Consider the following 16,902-nt stretch of genomic DNA (forward strand, 5'->3'; position numbering starts at 1 on the left):
TTCTCTTCTGTCTCCAGGAAGAGTCTTTCTATCTTCCTTATACCTTGCTGCATTAGATGGTGAAACCTACAGTTAGCTCTCCTCTTGACCTTCTCTTCTGCAGATTGAACAAGCCCAATTTCCTCAGGTTGTCCTTGTTTGTTTTGTTTGCTCCCCAACAATCTCAGTGGCCCTTCACTAGACTCAGTGCACTTTGTCACTCTTCCTGCGTGGATGGACACAAAATAGTATTTGAGAATTGTTTGCAGAATGCCAATTGCTCCAAAATAACCTGTTCCTTTGCCTTGCTGACTGGGCTTTTACTAATACAGCTTTGTTTGATGTTAGCCTTCATTACTGCAAGGGCATATTACTGATTCAGGTTCAGTTGTTGCATTCCAGAACCCAGAGATTGTAAGCACACTTCAACACACTTCATTTAATTTCAGGGCTGTGGATAATTAATGCTGAACTTCATGAGCTTGTAAACAACTTGATAAATAATAAATTCCCATATGCCATCGCACTCCCTGACGGAGAAGTGGCATTGCAGGTACTAGTTTTGAGGTTGTGACTTCTCATTGGCCTTCAGGAGTGAAAGGAGCAACTATTGCTAGCTGTAGTATGAGTTTCTCTGTAGATGAAGAGTCAGAGAAATGAGAAGACCATGACTCAGTGTGTCTTTCCACAGCTTGGCTTTTCTTTTGTAAAATGATAAAAGATGTCCTCAGCATTTAGGTATAAGAGTGTGGACAAAAGAGACTGGTATAAGAACTGCTGACCAAGATTGTCATAGGCATGAAGTGATAACTAGACTCTGTATCCTCTCGAAGAAGCCTACCAGGCACATACACAGCGTCTCTTGTCCTTTCTACCTGTCAGATCCATACGTTGCAACATAAAATTCGAACTCACCTAGAACAAAAACAGGCATGAAGCCTCCACAGGGGATTGGCATCGTGGTAGCGATGACAGACATCCAGAACTAGAACAGAGGCAGAGGGTGCAGTTGTTAGGGAGTAGCAGTAGCATTTCCTACAGCCCCACTCTACTGACCAACGTGTAAATCCATAAGGAGACACAATCTGAGGGATATGGCAGTTCAGCTGGGAGGTGAAGGGCTAAGGGGCTGTGAGGTGTGAAGGGGAGTTAGAGAAACTCTTGCATCACACCAACCATGAAGCAGAAGACCTTTGGGTGACTGCTGTGTTGTCAGGGAAGCCAAATCACCAAGAGAATGAACATGAGAACACCTTTGCCTTGAACTTCTGAAGGTAAGATTTCCCACTGTTCTAAACAGGTTTTTTATTTTTATTATTATTAATAATTTTATAAAATGAGATTATCAGGATTTCATAGCCTCAAAAAAAATTTACTGTAAAGGGAACTCTAGAAGTCTCTCCCTCAACTTCCTGCTTCCAGAAGAGTTAATTCCTAAGTTAAATTAGCTTTCTCTGGGCCTAGTCCAGATAAACTTTGAACATCTTGACGGGTGGAGATTCCCCAGCTTTTCTGGGAAGTTTCTGAGAAGCCAAATTCAAGGGAGAATTTTTTCCTGAAGCCCATCTGCTGTAAGTTTCCCTTATTATAGCTTGTATCTAGCCTGTTCCAGTGTCTGACTATCCTCACAGTAAATACATTTTTCCTGATGTCCATCTGATCCTCTGCTGGTGCAGCTCTGTGCTGTTCCCTTGCATTCTCTCACTGTTACTCAGGAGCAGAGCCCAGCACCTCCCTCTACTTCCACTCATCAGGAAGCTGCAGAGAGCAATGAGCAATTGGCCTTTTTCAGATTGGCAGCCCGAATGTACTCTCAGCCTCCCTTCACAGGGCATGCCTTTCAGACCTGCTACCAGCTTGGCTGCCCTCCTGTGTAAACATGCAAGTATCTTAATATCCCTTTTATATTGTGGAGCCCAGAACTATACACAAGATTCAAGGTGGGGCTTGATTCAATTTTCAAGATTCAATGTTAAATAAAAAAATAAAGATTCAAGATTCAGTGTTAAATACAGTGGGATAATGAACTGTCTCGGCCAGCTGACTATGCTATGTTTAGTGCACCCCAGAATGTGATTTGCCCTCTTGGCTGCTGAGTAGTGCTGAGGCTAATCCAAATATTGACTTAGTCCAGCCTTCTGGAGGCAACAGCCTATTCTTACAAACACCTTGAGTGCCAGTAAGTTTGTCTTTTCTTAGGTGAAAGGCCAGGAAATTTCCATAGCTGAAGAATCCACTAAGGATGTTGCTATTTCAAGAGCTTGTACAAAGAAATGTACTGTCAATTCCCTTGCAGCAGTTTCTTCTGTAGGAGAAAGGCAAGAACAGTCCAGTACATGAAGAGCAATACTTCCAGGTTTCTCCTAAAGAACTAGAATGTCTTGTTTTTCTCAGAGTAGGCAAATCATTCCTGTTCAAGGTCCACCCTTGATGAGGTGATGCCTATGCAGACAATGCAGTAGCTGTAGACAGATGAGGTATTAACCTCTAGACAGTCAATTTGAAGAAATCCATCTAAGACAAATTTTCTGCAGTTATAGGCTGGTTGGCATAAAAGGAAAAAGAAACTAGTATACAGGCTATAATGTCACAGGCTATAATGTAAAGCCTTCCACAAAGGTAGCAAAGAACCAGCAAAACAGCATATCTCAGCTCATGGCAGAGGAATATGCAGGGAGGATGGTTTGGACCATCAGCTTGATACTGGCTGTTGTTCTTCACATTTGCCATTTGAATACTTCAATGAAGAGGCTCCTGGATGGCTACAGAAGCCACCAAACTGCATAGCTAGAATACTGCCACCTAAATTTTATCTTGCCAAACTCAGACCAAACACAACTAAGAATCAGGAGTATAACGAATTGGAGAATAAGGTCAAGTCTTCTAGAGTCAAAGCTGCAGTTATTTTTTAATGTGTGCATCCCAACTGTGAATGTATAAAAAATGAACTACTTGGAGCAGTTATGTCGTGATCTGAGAAAACTCTAAGCCAGGCACCTCCAACCCAGGGCCCATGGCCCACACATGGCCTGGCTCAGCCTGTCCTGTGGTTGCCCCTTGTCCTGTGCCATCATGGCAGTGGCTCTTTTCTTCTAAGCAGCTTGACCCAGCCCCAGATGCACACCTGCTGCTCAACAATAACCAAACATTGGTGTGTGACTGGGACTGTCTGGACTGAAACTAGGACATGGGGAGGGTGCAGTGCAGTGCCAACTGAATTTATGGCAAATAATTTTATGCATTTGATACACTGGTTGAACAGTCCTGTGAACAGCAAAAAATATGCAGACTTGCTTTCCATTTTGATATTTTGGAATTTGAGAATAATTTTCAAGGTTGCAGAAAAAAAACCAATGCATTTTTCTTGGTATTTTTTTGACTCAGTTTTCAGTTGACTCCAATACATTACCTGGAAATTTTCAAGTGGAATGTATAGAGTTGTAATCAGATATTCAACTCAAAAATTTGGTCACGTCTCTCTACTAGACTTGTCTCTCATTTCACTGTCATGTCTTGTTCACAACTGTATGTACTCCCAGAAAGTGATGACATGAACAACTTCAAGGATGAAGGAGGAGTAAAATTTCATGAAAATGTTTGATGAACACCTTGAGAACTCAGTAAGAACTGCAATCAGTTCCATCGAACAAGACTGATGCATTAGTTTCACAAAACAAAGGTCAAATATCCCACTAGCTTTATGGTTTTACTACTCTCTTCTTTCTATTTGTAATTAAAAACAAAATAAGTTTTGTTAGTTACATATATTACCTATATTATATATTTCGTGCACAGCCCAAGACTACTCCTCTTCACTCAGTACAGCCCAGGGAAGCCAAAAGGTTGGACACTCATTCCCTAAGCTAGTGGGACAAGGCCAACAAATTCAGTCTTTGAGAATACAAGTCCTAAAGGAGAACAGATGGGGCTCAAGAAAGATGCACTGTGCAGTCCATTCCTTCTTTTATTCAGTGAGACCCTATCTGCTTAGTACACTGTAATCAGAATTAGTACAGAATGATAACCTTCAGATGCCTGTCAGAAATTTGATAAAATGTTTTATGCTAGATGGAATCAGCTGTGTCAATCACTAATGCCTATTTTTGATCTATTGAAATGTTCAACTTGTATTTCAAGGTGGCTTCAGCTCTTCTTGTTCTTAAGAAAAAATAAATAAGCATTTCTGCAACTTTTACACTCCTTGCCTCCCAGAAACCATTCTTGGTAATTGTATTTTGAACATTATCATGTCTACTTCTTCTAGGTATCAAGTAAATAGCATGAGACTTTGTTTAGGCCAAATATAAAGTATCTGAGAGCTTTGTACTCCATTACTTATTTTCTCAGTCCTTGAGAGACTTGTTCTGATGTAGTCTTTACTACCAGCCACTAAACTGTGTCTCTTGAAAGTCATTCAGCAGGATGCATAATGAAGATTAACTACTGAAGGAGTAAATGTATTAAGGCCAGGAAATTTTTCCCTAATAAATTTGCTGATCTTGTATTCAATATAGGCAAAAATTCCATCAAAAGATATAAGACCCCATTCCTGTAGTAGTGTTTTATTCAATACCTAGCAACTTGTCATAGGCAGATACATTTTTAATGCAGGATCAGGAGAACTCACTCTGAGTGGAAAAGGGTTAGAGTGAGCTGAACTTCATACCTTCATGAGAAAGAAAAGCAGGATGATGATGAAGACACTGACTTTGGGGTGGATCCAGGCAGCAGATTTCCCTAGGATCTGAGGGTCTCCTGTGTATTTTGCCCAGGTGTAGTTATCAAAGAGAGAACTGATGGCTTCCCGTGGCATCAACTATAAAGAAAAGAAAAGAAAACAAACAAACAACAAACAGGGATTAAGCATGACATTAGACAGATTAAATATTCTGCCTCTGTTCCGAGGAAGTTGGGGAGAATTTTACTTAAACAATTCATGATTATGAGACTTAATTCATATTTTGATCTTCAGGAAGAGACATGTGATTTTACCTGAACTTGTAAAAGGACAATAACTTTTACACATCTTCCTAAATTACTTGCTTAGGAAAGTGGAGCTCTTTCAAGTTTTACGTGAAAGGGAGATCAGAGATCACGTCTCACAGTACAGTCCTTCAGATCAAACTCTTCCCAAATCTTTCTTCTCCTTCCCAAGATGTAAAGTTATTGGGGAACAGGAGAAAGGGAGATTGCTCTACAGAATTAGAAATAATTCAAAATGCACATCCCACTCTCACCTCTCCTGCCATGAACTGCCCAAACCCCAGAGGGAAGGTCACGGATGCTATAAAGAAGGTTATGAACCCAGGGTATATGAGGAAGCTGAAAAGAAAGAAAAGTCTGTTAAAATGTAACCTCATATTCTTGTAGCAATATCACTTCAGGAACATAAATGCTATTCCTGTGAAAGTTCTCTGCTGCATCTGTATCCATGCTTTGGAGTTGTGTCACTGACTATTTAATGCCCTGCTCCACTGACCATCATGATTCATAGAGAGTTCAGCAGGCAGCAGAGCCATTTTTTCCATCAAAAGTAATATAATGGGGAGGGATGTACAAATTGCACAGTCTTAACTATACAGAGGTGACGTGTATTTACAACTGTGAGGTGACCCAACGTCAAAAGCCAGCCTCTCCTCCAGTTGTTGCAAGTATTTTTATCTTGCTCTTCATCCTCCATGCAATTTATCCTGTCCTAGGGTGGTTCTCCTTCTTGCCATACATTTCCGCATGCACTCTTAGTTGCATTAGTACTTAAGGGAAAATATTGCCTTATTTTCCATTGAATTCCTGTCCACCACATTTCTGGGTGGAAAGTTGTCAGTAAAACCTTTATTGCTAAGTCTTACTTTATCTTGTATTTCTCTTGCATGCTGCAATTCACACCTTTGGATTACTATCAGTTTCAGCTTTTGGTTCTTGAATATACAGCAATTTCAATACCGTGATACACTCTTTACGTATTTGTCTCCATTTTGATTTTAAAAAACATTTTAGATGTTAAGGATGTAGTTGTATTTCAGTTGTTTTCTGTTTCTTACAACATAAGCATTTGTTTCTTTTATAGATTCTAAGAAAGAAGAACCCAGTGCCTCTCCAGAAGTATGATCAATGATTTTCTAGTTAAGAACATTTCTTGTCCAATCAATATTTTCCTTTCTCCTCTTAATAAGTATTACAGAATTCCTTCTAAATCAAGATGCCATTTGAAGCTATTGGAGCCAGTCTAGAAAAAAATCCATCTCAGAATATATTATACTGGTATTTGCAGATATCTTTCTCTGATATAAATTCAGTTTTTCCCATTTTTACAATTTTATAAGTGAAATAGCTCTACTAGCTTCTAGAAAGTATTTGTTCCTATCCATTATCAGTAGGGTATCAAGAACTTGCTGATAAAGTATTCAAAGACACTCACTACTTGGTGAGAAACTGGCTTAGAGCTGTAAGACGCCGGACGCACAGCACCACTTGACGATTGAGATAAACAAAAAATGCTCCAAGGAATCCTGAACATATCCTAAAATAGTGGAAATGAAATAAAATCATATCAAACCATTAAAAGCATACAAACCACCAACCAAAACCCAAGCGTTTTTCATCTACAGTTATTATGATGTCTTTTAACTTAAGAACATGCAGCAGCTCAGCTGAAAACATTGGCTCCTTGGCAAAAAGGGAGAGATGGTTTTGGACCTCTTTGTCACACACTGCTATTTTGCTCCTAAACTTTCTCATGCTTGTAGATGAAAATGTCATGTCAGGATGTGATGTCCAATTCCAAAATGCAGTACGGTTGCACCTTATCTCTAGCTGGTCCCCTCCTTCTCTTTTCTGTGCCCTGACCTACAAAGACTTCCAAAGATACACAGGTGCACAGATACACATGCATACATACAGTGTATCAGTGAAGAAATGAACCATGACTGCAGGCAATACAGATTCAGCGTGACAATAGCTTTATCTCATCTACAGTTGCTTGAATATAGGGTTTGTAAGCAGTTCCACTCAGAATTGATGCACTGAAAACTAATTAGAGCTTGTGTTTCTCTGACAGTCTCTAATTTTAACTCTTGAAATGTTTGGGTGATGGGAGCAGTATCAGGTTCTATAAAAATAGGACTGGCAGATCTTGGTGTGGTCTGGTGAAGAGCAATTTGCCAAAAATAAGTATTGCCAGAACTTAGACATTAGGTTAGAACAAGAAATAGTAAAAAGTAGGGGGTTTAACTCTGAGCCAGCAAAATTATATACCTGTATAAAATATTAAATGTACCAAACTTGGTGTGATAGTGTCCAAAGTTGTGACACCTACATATTCCAGAGAAACAGGGCAGATGAGTGCACCGACCAGAGTGTGAGTTCCCCAGCCCTCTTGAAAGACAAGAAGCCTAAGACAATCTCAAGAGCATGCCTACCAACGCATGTAGCCTGGGCAACAGGAGCAACTGGTGCTCTATGCCTGTTCTCCAATCTGAGAAACTTGGTGGGAAAAATCATATGACTGGAAGACCACAGTGCACAGTGCATACAGTCTTTTGCAAAGACAGGAAAGGAAGGATAGGAAGTGGAGTTGCACTTTGCATGAAAGAAATGTGAGTGTGTGGTAGGTAAGCTACGGAGACCACGAAAGTTCTAATGAATGCCTTTATATCATGATTAAAGGGATCGTCACCAAGGTTGATCTAACATCAGGTATCTGTTACCTCTCAGTCAGGATTATAGGATCAAAATGATTTGGGCTGGAAGAGACTTTAAAGATCATCTAGTTGCAACCCCCATAACATGAGCAGGGACACCTTCCACTAGATGAGGTTGCCATCTATCCTGGTTCTGAACAGTTCCAGGGATGGGACTTCTCTGGACAACTTATTTCAGCATGTCATCATCCTTGTAGTAAACAATCTCTTCCTTATATATAATCTAAATCTACTCACTTTTAATTTAAAGCCATTATTAGCCTTTTTTCTATCACTACATTTCTTAATAAAAAGTCCAATTCCACTTTCTTATAGGCTTCCTTTAGGTACTGAACAGCCACTTTAATATCTCCAGCCTTCTCAAGACTGAAGAACCCCAGATCTCAACCTCACTTCATGTGAGGATGTGTTCCATTACTCTGATCTCCTTTGTGGCCCTGCTCTGAACTTACTTCAACTGGTCTATGTTTTTCTTATGCTGAGAGCCCCAGAGTTGAAAGTGGTACTCCAGGTAGGATTTCATGAAAGTGGAGTGAAGGTGCAGAATCACCAGCCTGCCTTGCTGGTCATGCTTTCTTTTGATGCAGCCCAGGATACAGTTGTTTTTCTGGGCTGCAGTCACGTACTGCCATCTCATGTTGAGTTTTTCATCAACATTCCAAAGTCCTTCTCGGGGTAGAACGTGGTAGTTAATAATTTGTCTAGATGGCTGCATTGTGGTCAATGGCTGGATGTCCAGGTGAAGATCACTGACAAGTGGTATTCCTAAGGGACTGGCACTAGGACCATCACTACTTAATACCTCTGTCAGCAATGTGGATGGTGGGATTAAGTACATGCTCAGTGTGTTTGCCAGCAGCAGCAAGCTATGTGGTATGATCAACACGCTGGAAGGAGGGTATGCCATCTAGAGGGGCACTGAGTCAACATGAGATGGCAATATGTGACTGCAGCCCAAAAAGGCAACTACAGCCTGGGCCCACTTAAAGCCTATTTTAATGATAGTATGATCCTTCCCAATTATATTATCCTATGCCTGTTCTTCAGCAGCCCTGTCTGTCAGTGCCTCACAGGGCTTCTGGTTACTTTCTGCACACCCTTTCCTTCCTAACTTAAAGCCCTTCTTATGAAGAGAGCCATCATACTGACAAAAAAGTCTTTGTCTCTCTTAGAAAGGAGCATACCATCTCTCCCAAGCAGATGCTAATCTTCTAATAGAAAGATTACCCATTGTGTTACCACTGCTGAAGGAAGAATCCCAACACAAAATCAAAATGCCTAAAAGAGGAGTTATTCTGTTTTGCAAAAGGATTACCAACAGAACTTACTTGATATCTTTTGTAGAGCAAGAAACCAAGTTCCTGGTAACTTACCCTATTACAGCAAATGCTGGCAGCTCTTGCAGATCAAAGGGGAAATCCATGCGAAAGTTAGTTCTGAATAGTGCTGTGATGGTAACTGTGAGATAAGAAAGAGGTAGAAAAGGAAAGGTAATAATGAGGTAAAAGTTAAATGGCATAAAAGCTGGAAGCAGAGACAGGGGAATTAGTTATATATGTGTTGTATGGTTTCTTATTATGTACAATATTACAGATATGCAGACTGCTTTAATTTTAGTAATCTCAATTTTTAAACACTTGCAAACCTACCACTACTGATGATATAGGTTTGTTTTCAGAGTATATACACATACATTTCCTACAATCCCAGATTTGTACATACTTTTTTTCTTCTACCACCCGTTGTCCAGTATTATACTGCATTACTGTAATGCTTTCCATGGAATCCGTTTATCGCCACACCTGCCTGGAACTCTGATAATTTTATCTCAAAGCTTTTCTGCAGTAAGATGGCAAGTGCTTGCAGAAGAGTTAGCTGACGTACTCTATATGAATTTTCAATAGCTTAGATGTTCCACATAAACATTACAGGTAGATACGAATAGTGTGCATTAGGGAAGCAGCTCCATCTACTTTCAAGTACATTAACTACCTCACAAAAAAGCACTGTTACTGAGTGACAATAGTACCCACACAGGAAACTAGTGCAAAGACATTATTTTACCTACTAAGTGCATAACTGCTGAGAGCAGACAAGACTAGAGATTGTGAAGATATCAGAGAGAGATCTGAGAAAAACTGCTGCATGAACAATGACTGAAAAGACTTGTAACTGTTGTAAGAGAAGGAAATAAGAAAGAAAAGACATGAAAGGTAAGTTACGGCACGCATGATGAAAGACTGTAAAATAATGAATTACTGGCCTAAACAGGAGTTTCTGATTCTCTAATAAGGGATTCTGGCAACACAAACAGAGCAAATTCAGTATTATGAACAAAAGCCCCAGGATTTTTCATAGACAATTGGATCATGGAACATTTTAGTCCAGACAGTCACTGAAGCAGAATGTAGTGAGCCATTCACCCCGGTTATTGAAGCTGCTTGGATGATTTTGAAGAAGGGCAGGTTAGATAAGATATTTTAGGATTAAGCTAATTTCAAATGATTTTAGAGATCAGCAGGGGCCTACAGTGGATGAAGTGAAGGATTGGGGATTATCTCCTGTTATTTGCCTTCTTCTATTTTCCCCTGGAAAGAAGAGAGGCAAGTGTTTTTGTGACAGATCTGATGGTTGAATAACCCATAATATGAGGCAGTGTTTCACAGGCAAAGATGCAGTTCCTTTTTACATTCAGAGCACAAATAGCCATCACTTTCTACATTGAAAAAGAATATTCAAGGCAAATAATGTTCTAGCACAATAAAATCCAATTCTGTGATGTCAAGAGAGTAAATTACAGCAATTTTAGAATGGGAAGAGCCCATGTGGAACTCAGATCAGTAAAATAAATAAAAGTGCAAGAACGAAGGATAAAGGCATTATAAGCAAGAAATTTACCTATGAATGGCAACCTTCTGTATCAACTGGAATCTCATTCCGGCAGTATCTGAATTGATTTCTTGAACACACCTGGTCTATGCTATTTCTGCCTGCACACGTTTCAGTTGAAATGGTGTTTTTGTTTATTTGGTTTTTGTTTGTTTGTTTTTTAGTTGGTTGGTTTCTTCTTTTTCTATCAGAGCTGCAGTTGAAGCTAGCACAGTTGGAGCTTTCGGACCTTCAGTCAGACCCAACCAGTTTCGCAGCCTCCTAATCATTTCATCACCTCAGTTTTCTAGACCACTGCTTGTTTCGTGTGCATCTAGCCAAGAGATGACCAAACCAGGCTGTGGTGTTTCCAGTGAACTGCATGCATTGCAATATGTATTACCCAATTTGTGGTGGGATATGTTTATATTTGCAGTCATGACATTATGCTGACTAAAGGCAAAAATCCCACCTTGGGACACTTCTTATTTGACTGGTATGCATACACAGTCTTTTTTCAGTCATATTCTGAAGAACTGGGATAAGTTGTGTTACACATTTAGTGATAGAAGATGCTTCCTTTTCTCTTTTTCTTCTTTACTGTTAGATGTTCAGTGTTTCAGTGTCATGGCAGAAGTCTCAAACATCCTGAAAGTTGAGGGCTTTGAGAAAGATGGAGAAAAAAAATATAAAGGACATTTGTACAAAGACAACAGGAATGATTTTAGCTTACCTGCATCCTTGTTCCAAACAGCAAGGACTCGGAAAATGAAGGCACTAAAGGTAGCTGCAAAGAAACCTCTCCAATAATTACGCACAGCAAAGTAAGTGGAAGTGACTTCAATGCTGAAAAGGACCCCTAAAAAGAGTTAGAAAAGGAGTAAAGTTAAAATCAGAAGTGCAATGACAGAAGGACAAGAAATACTTCTACATAGTCTTCTAAAGCAGTGATCTCAAAACTTCTTTGATTGTGTACTCCATTGGTAAAGTATTTTTTGATTGTGTACATTTGTAAATTGTAGATGTGCAATACTGTACTAGTGCACTGGGTACATTATAAAGCACACATGAAAATAAAAACAATAAGATGATAACGCGAGGAACATTCTATGATCCATTTATTTTATTAATTGTACAAAAAAATACTGTTCTCACTAAAAATATTATTATTAATATTTGTTCTTATTTTTGAAAATCATGGTTTAATTAGTTATACAACTTGCAGTTGTAAGTTCAGTTTATATCCATATTTAGTTTTAATGGCTATCAGAGTTGAAAAAGAGCCCTCACAAAGCCTGAAATGGGAGAAGCATAACTTTGGCTGCACTTACTAAATTAAAAAAAATATATATATAAATACATATATATCAATATATATTTTTGTATCTTTAACGAGTGTGTTCCAAACCCACCGAAAATTTTCCTTTGGAAGGTTTTTCAGTGGATTAGAAAACTCGTACAAGCTTTTCATGTGTACAGATGAGAAAGGTTTTATAAATGACACACAGTGTTTTCAGCAAGAAAATCATGAAATCTCCACAGCACAGCATCCCTCTGAAAAAGCATGTACTTTCTCACTCAGTGTTAAAATGGCACTTTCACCTCACAGGGACAGATTATGTGCTTCTGTTTTTAAAAGCATTTGCTGGGTAGCATATTGCTGTCAGCCACTTGTCATGACAGAAAAGATCAGGAAATTCAGAACACCTTTCTGTAAAAGAAAAATACTCAACTCATCTTTAAATTAGACAACTCTTTTAAGTCCTTTGCCATGAGATAACCTCTGAACTGCTGTGTGGTACAGATGATTTCCATGGTCATTCCTCACCTCACTACTACAGACTATTACAAATATCCTACTGTCTTAAGATTTTGTTTTTATGAAATTAACTACATCAGTGTTATCCTGTTGCACTTTGTGCACTTCTGGCTCTCCCTTTTTTGCTGCAATATCTTGCTTCCGAGCCATGCAGCCAATGATTTTCATGTGCCAGTGCTGCTCCTGGTATAATTACACGAGAATCCTTTTCCAGGCAATGACACTGCACCATCAGTTGTTACAATTGCACTGCTTTTCAATAAACCATTGCTTTTATGAAAGAAGTCATTTACTGTTGAGAATATATCTTCTCTGGTAGGTCTTTCCTTCATGTATTTCACTACTGAAACAGAATCTAGCAAATACCAAAAGACAGGATAGAAACATCTGCACTTTCATCCATTCAGCTGGGTAGGCTGAAATACTTTGCAATACACTGAAAGGAGATGAACAAGTGAGGGCTCTACTATCAACCGTCCGTGTGATGGGACAACCAACCTTCATCCAGAACACCTCACAAACTGCACGTGACATGTGGACCAAGTGAAGGCATCAGTGCCAGTGTCACTGGCAAACCTTAATTTCTTTCTTATTTATTTATAGATAGAAAATAAGTATAAGTAGACAGTCCAGCATTTTCTTCCCACAATGTAGTGGATTGTTTTGCAGACCTCCTGAGATGTGCACACCCTCAGTTTGGAAACAACTGTTCAGAAAAGCCATCACTTCATGCCCTTCAGAAAGATGACACGTAAAAGAAAGTCTGTGTAAGAGGAGGTTGGAGATTGGTGGCACTAAAGGCAAGCTTCTTTGTTTTAGGTATATGACAGATCAAATATAGGGTGCAGGTAATGGGGAAATGAGAAGTGGACTAGGCAGGAGATGATTTAGATACCTGAGAAAAAGGAAACAGAACAGCCACTTGCCTCCAAGTGGTGTCCCAAAGCAGCAGCCAACACCCACAGCACAACCCACAGTCAGGACATCCGTGTAATAGTATGGCTGCTACTGGTAGAAGAGACAGAGAGAGACAAACAGAAACAAAGAAAAAAAGCAATGAATGACAGAATTAGCAGGTATGGCCACATACTGTCACCCAGCTCTGTCACTAATCTTACATCATCTACATTCTGGATGGCTGCAAAACATTCAGACAGATTCTATGTGGTACAAGACAGGAATACACTTGGAGTTGCATATTCAAGACATGAAGAGAAGGCAGCAATTCATCTTTCACTGAAACACACACATTTCTGTTGCTTCAGAAAGAATGTTTCATGAGAGGATCTTCAGAGCATGGAGCACACACGTGTGTTTCACTCTCTCTTTTACTTTGGTAGGGAATTTCAGGTTGCACATGCCCCAGAATGTTTCAGAAGAGAAACACTCTCTGAGTTTGCATACAAAAGGCACAGGTTTATCCAGAACAGGGTATGGACAACGGCTGGAGAGTGAGTGGGAAACAGGTTACCTATTAAAAGATTGTGCTCTCCTGGTTAAATCACTAAATTTGCAAGTTTAGAAGCAATCACTGGGACAGTTTTGGAGAACAGGAAAGAGAGAGGGTCTTCTTCCACTCTCTAAGACTTGGAAGAGCAGTTGAAGGCCCTGACATGCCTGAGAATGATGTTGACCCTTATGGAGCAGATGGGTTTTGTTTCATGTTAACTAAATACTAGGTAGTGTCTAATATAAAGAACAACATGGTTAACACCTGTGTATTTGCTACTTTCTGCTATTATGTGTTCCTGAAGCAGTCTGTTATAACTTCCATGAGAGCTGACTTTTGAGAAAGGGTGTACATGGGCATTCTGAGCAGCCAGGGAGAATTCCAAGGGCAAAGGCAATGAATTCCTACTTACCTGAGAAAGTATTTGATAGAGCCTCAAAGAAGAGGTTTGTCAAGGCTATGGCTGCACAGCCCAACAAAAAAAAGAGCCATAGATTATTCTCTGACCCATAAGAGTCTTTCCACATTCACAGATTTGCCTTAGGTCACCTCTGAGTCCTACTAATGCTTCTGTGGCCTTAAACATCATTGTGTCTAGAATGGGAGTGAGTTTCAATTCAGTGTCAGGGACAGTGTGTGGGTTATGTTATAGCCCTTCAGGACAGCTTGTAACAAAGGGTACATATTACATGGTCTGCAGTATAGCAAGAGTTAAGTAGAGCTGTTTGAAAGTGCAAAAAGCCTGTTGAAACAGTGAAGTAACAGTAAAAGATGGCAAGAATCAAGCATGACATGGTATTACTCATTCCACCCACAGAGAACAGTCCATGGCATATGGCATCCCCCAGAGTGTGTGAGTGCCAATGCTATTTAATTTAGGAGTAGCCAGAGAGGCTAAAACAAGCAGACAAACAAAGAGTACCAGAGCGCACTCAGAAAAAGCAGAGCTGGGCATCTTTTGCTTGTAAAAGGCAAACTGGTTTTTCAAACACATTTTGAGGGACCCTCACTAAATACACGGGGTGGTGTTTACCAGCAACAACCTTAAAAAATTATAGTTGCAAATTATAACCTGGACTTAGGTCCAGGGAACAGAATTCTACAATTTGGTGTGATTCTGCAAGAGGAAATCAACTAGAGCTGTAAAAATTATGATAACTTTCAATTCATTCTTACACTACAATGCTGTCACAGACTCACAGCAAGTTTTTGCTTGGAAGGTATCCCCTTATCCAGTTCCCTGCTCAGAGTTGCACTACCTCCAAGGCTCAAGCAGGGTGCTCAGGATCTTGTCCAAGTGAGTCCTGAACGTTTCTATGGGTGAGGATTCTCTAGGTTCTCCGAGCATCTGTACAATTACTGAACCACCTTTGGAAAAGGGGAGCAACTTCCTTATAAAAAATTACAATTTCCCTTATCACAAGTTGTGTCCTTGCCTCTTCCACTGAGCCCCTCTGAAAACAGCTTGACTTTATCTCCTCCAAAATCCCCTAGGTGTCTGATGGCACCAGCTAGACATCTCCCATTGGCTTTTCCTCCTTTACACTGAGCAAGCTCAGATCCCTCAACCTCTCCTCATACGTCATTCCAGCCCCCCAACCATCTTCCTGGCCCTGCAACACTTCTTTTACATGGGGAATGCAAAATTTTACACACTGCTATTTCTGTTCTCCAGTCTAATACTGAAGGCATAAATACCATAGATTCTTTGTTCATCACTCCTGGTCATTCTTGTCATCATCTCCTGCCATTGGATGATTACTTTTTTTTTTTTAAGTTCTCTGTATTTACTGATTTGCTGGACAGACCTTAGGACTTCCAGAGTGAGAGAACAATGAACAATGTTCATGGTAGGAAGAGACTGAGCGAGATACATTGTTAGAAAAGTTGAAGTTGTTGCTTTAGAATTTTGCACTCAAATGCTGTCAATTTTCCTTTGGCTTTTCCAAGATTATCCTTTCCCTTTCTTTCAATGCCACTAGCTACATAAATAAAGAAAGAACTCATGATGCTAAAGAAGTCAAGAGACATCTCTGAGGAACCTGCTTGAGAGTAGGAGGTCTCACAGCAAGAGGTGGAGTTTTACATTAAAAGTCACAGACGGGAAGTCACTTGCCTCCAAGAAGAGCCCCGAAGCAACATCCAACTCCAACTGAGCAAGCCATCACCAGGAGGTCGAGCTGCCTGTGCTCTTTCTGGAACAGAGAGGGCAGCCAGAGAAAGGCATGCTGTGGTTAGAGGGAGCAAAGCCAAAGTGTTAGGGTCCAGAAGAACAAAACAAAGCAACAGCCAATTGCAGATTCAGCCACTGCTATCACAAATAACAGGCTCTACACACTTTAGCACAGTTTTTAGTACACTCAGCCTACAGTAGCGAGATTTGATCCTTATACATATACAGGATCAAGTGAAACAGTACCTCCTATTGTTGTATTACAGCTACTGTTAGGAGTTTGTAAAGCAGTTCCTACACACAGCTATATACGTGGTTAATAGCGACTGTGTTGTTTTTGGGTTATTTTTTCCCGACCACAATTTGTCAATACATCAATCAGCCGGCAGAGGCCGTTTTGCAACAGCAAAAGCCCAGAGGCAGAGTCAGTGGCTATAATTAGTAATGCTCTACATCCTACCTTAAAGACAAATTGATCTTTATCCACAGCTATTTAAGGTTTGTTTTTTGTTTTGTTTTGGTTTTTTTTTTTTTCCCCACACAGACATTGACCACAGTGCAAAGGAATTGGAACTGTGAGACAGAGAACTTGTGAAATGCATGTTCTTAACCAGTATCTGTGTCATGTGGTAGATAACACACAATTGATTCTGCGTGGTTATTCAGTTGTACATCTGGTGTTCTACTACAATTTTCTTTGGCCAGTATCCTTCTGCTTTAGAAAAGCATAGTGAACTTCAATCTGTATATTCCATCTGTGTGCTGCCTATCAATGTGTCTTAACAGTTCAGCCTGTGGAAGAACTGAATGCCAGAGACACGTGCCTTACCTCGTATACACCACAGAAAATTGACATAAACTTGCTGAGCACTGCTGCACAGATACTGGCAATATGCACAAAAGGGCCCTGCAA

General features: G+C 40.0%; 1 protein-coding gene across 7 annotated transcripts in view; it reads right to left on the reverse strand.

Annotated features, from left to right (window-relative positions):
- The window catches only part of CLCN1 (chloride voltage-gated channel 1), a 61,082-nt gene that overhangs the window by 11,842 nt on the left and 32,338 nt on the right, over window positions 1-16,902 (reverse strand). For 5 of the 7 annotated variants that reach the window (XM_048968478.1, XM_048968502.1, XM_048968470.1 and 2 more), the window contains 8 exons: window positions 16,819-16,896; window positions 15,933-16,044; window positions 11,281-11,406; window positions 9,053-9,137; window positions 6,398-6,499; window positions 5,217-5,301; window positions 4,646-4,795; window positions 895-964 (listed from right to left, as the gene is read on the reverse strand). In XM_048968478.1, coding sequence (XP_048824435.1) covers window positions 895-964; window positions 4,646-4,795; window positions 5,217-5,301; window positions 6,398-6,499; window positions 9,053-9,137; window positions 11,281-11,406; window positions 15,933-16,044; window positions 16,819-16,896 — 808 coding nt within the window. Of the gene's footprint in view, window positions 1-894; window positions 965-4,645; window positions 4,796-5,216; window positions 5,302-6,397; window positions 6,500-9,052; window positions 9,138-11,280; window positions 11,407-13,292; window positions 13,372-15,932; window positions 16,045-16,818; window positions 16,897-16,902 lie in introns of all 7 variants that reach the window. The other 2 variants (XM_048968486.1, XM_048968494.1) reach the window with 2 other exon arrangements.

Source organism: Lagopus muta, chromosome 1 (genome assembly GCF_023343835.1).
Source record: "Lagopus muta isolate bLagMut1 chromosome 1, bLagMut1 primary, whole genome shotgun sequence".
Classification (NCBI taxonomy): domain Eukaryota; kingdom Metazoa; phylum Chordata; class Aves; order Galliformes; family Phasianidae; genus Lagopus; species Lagopus muta.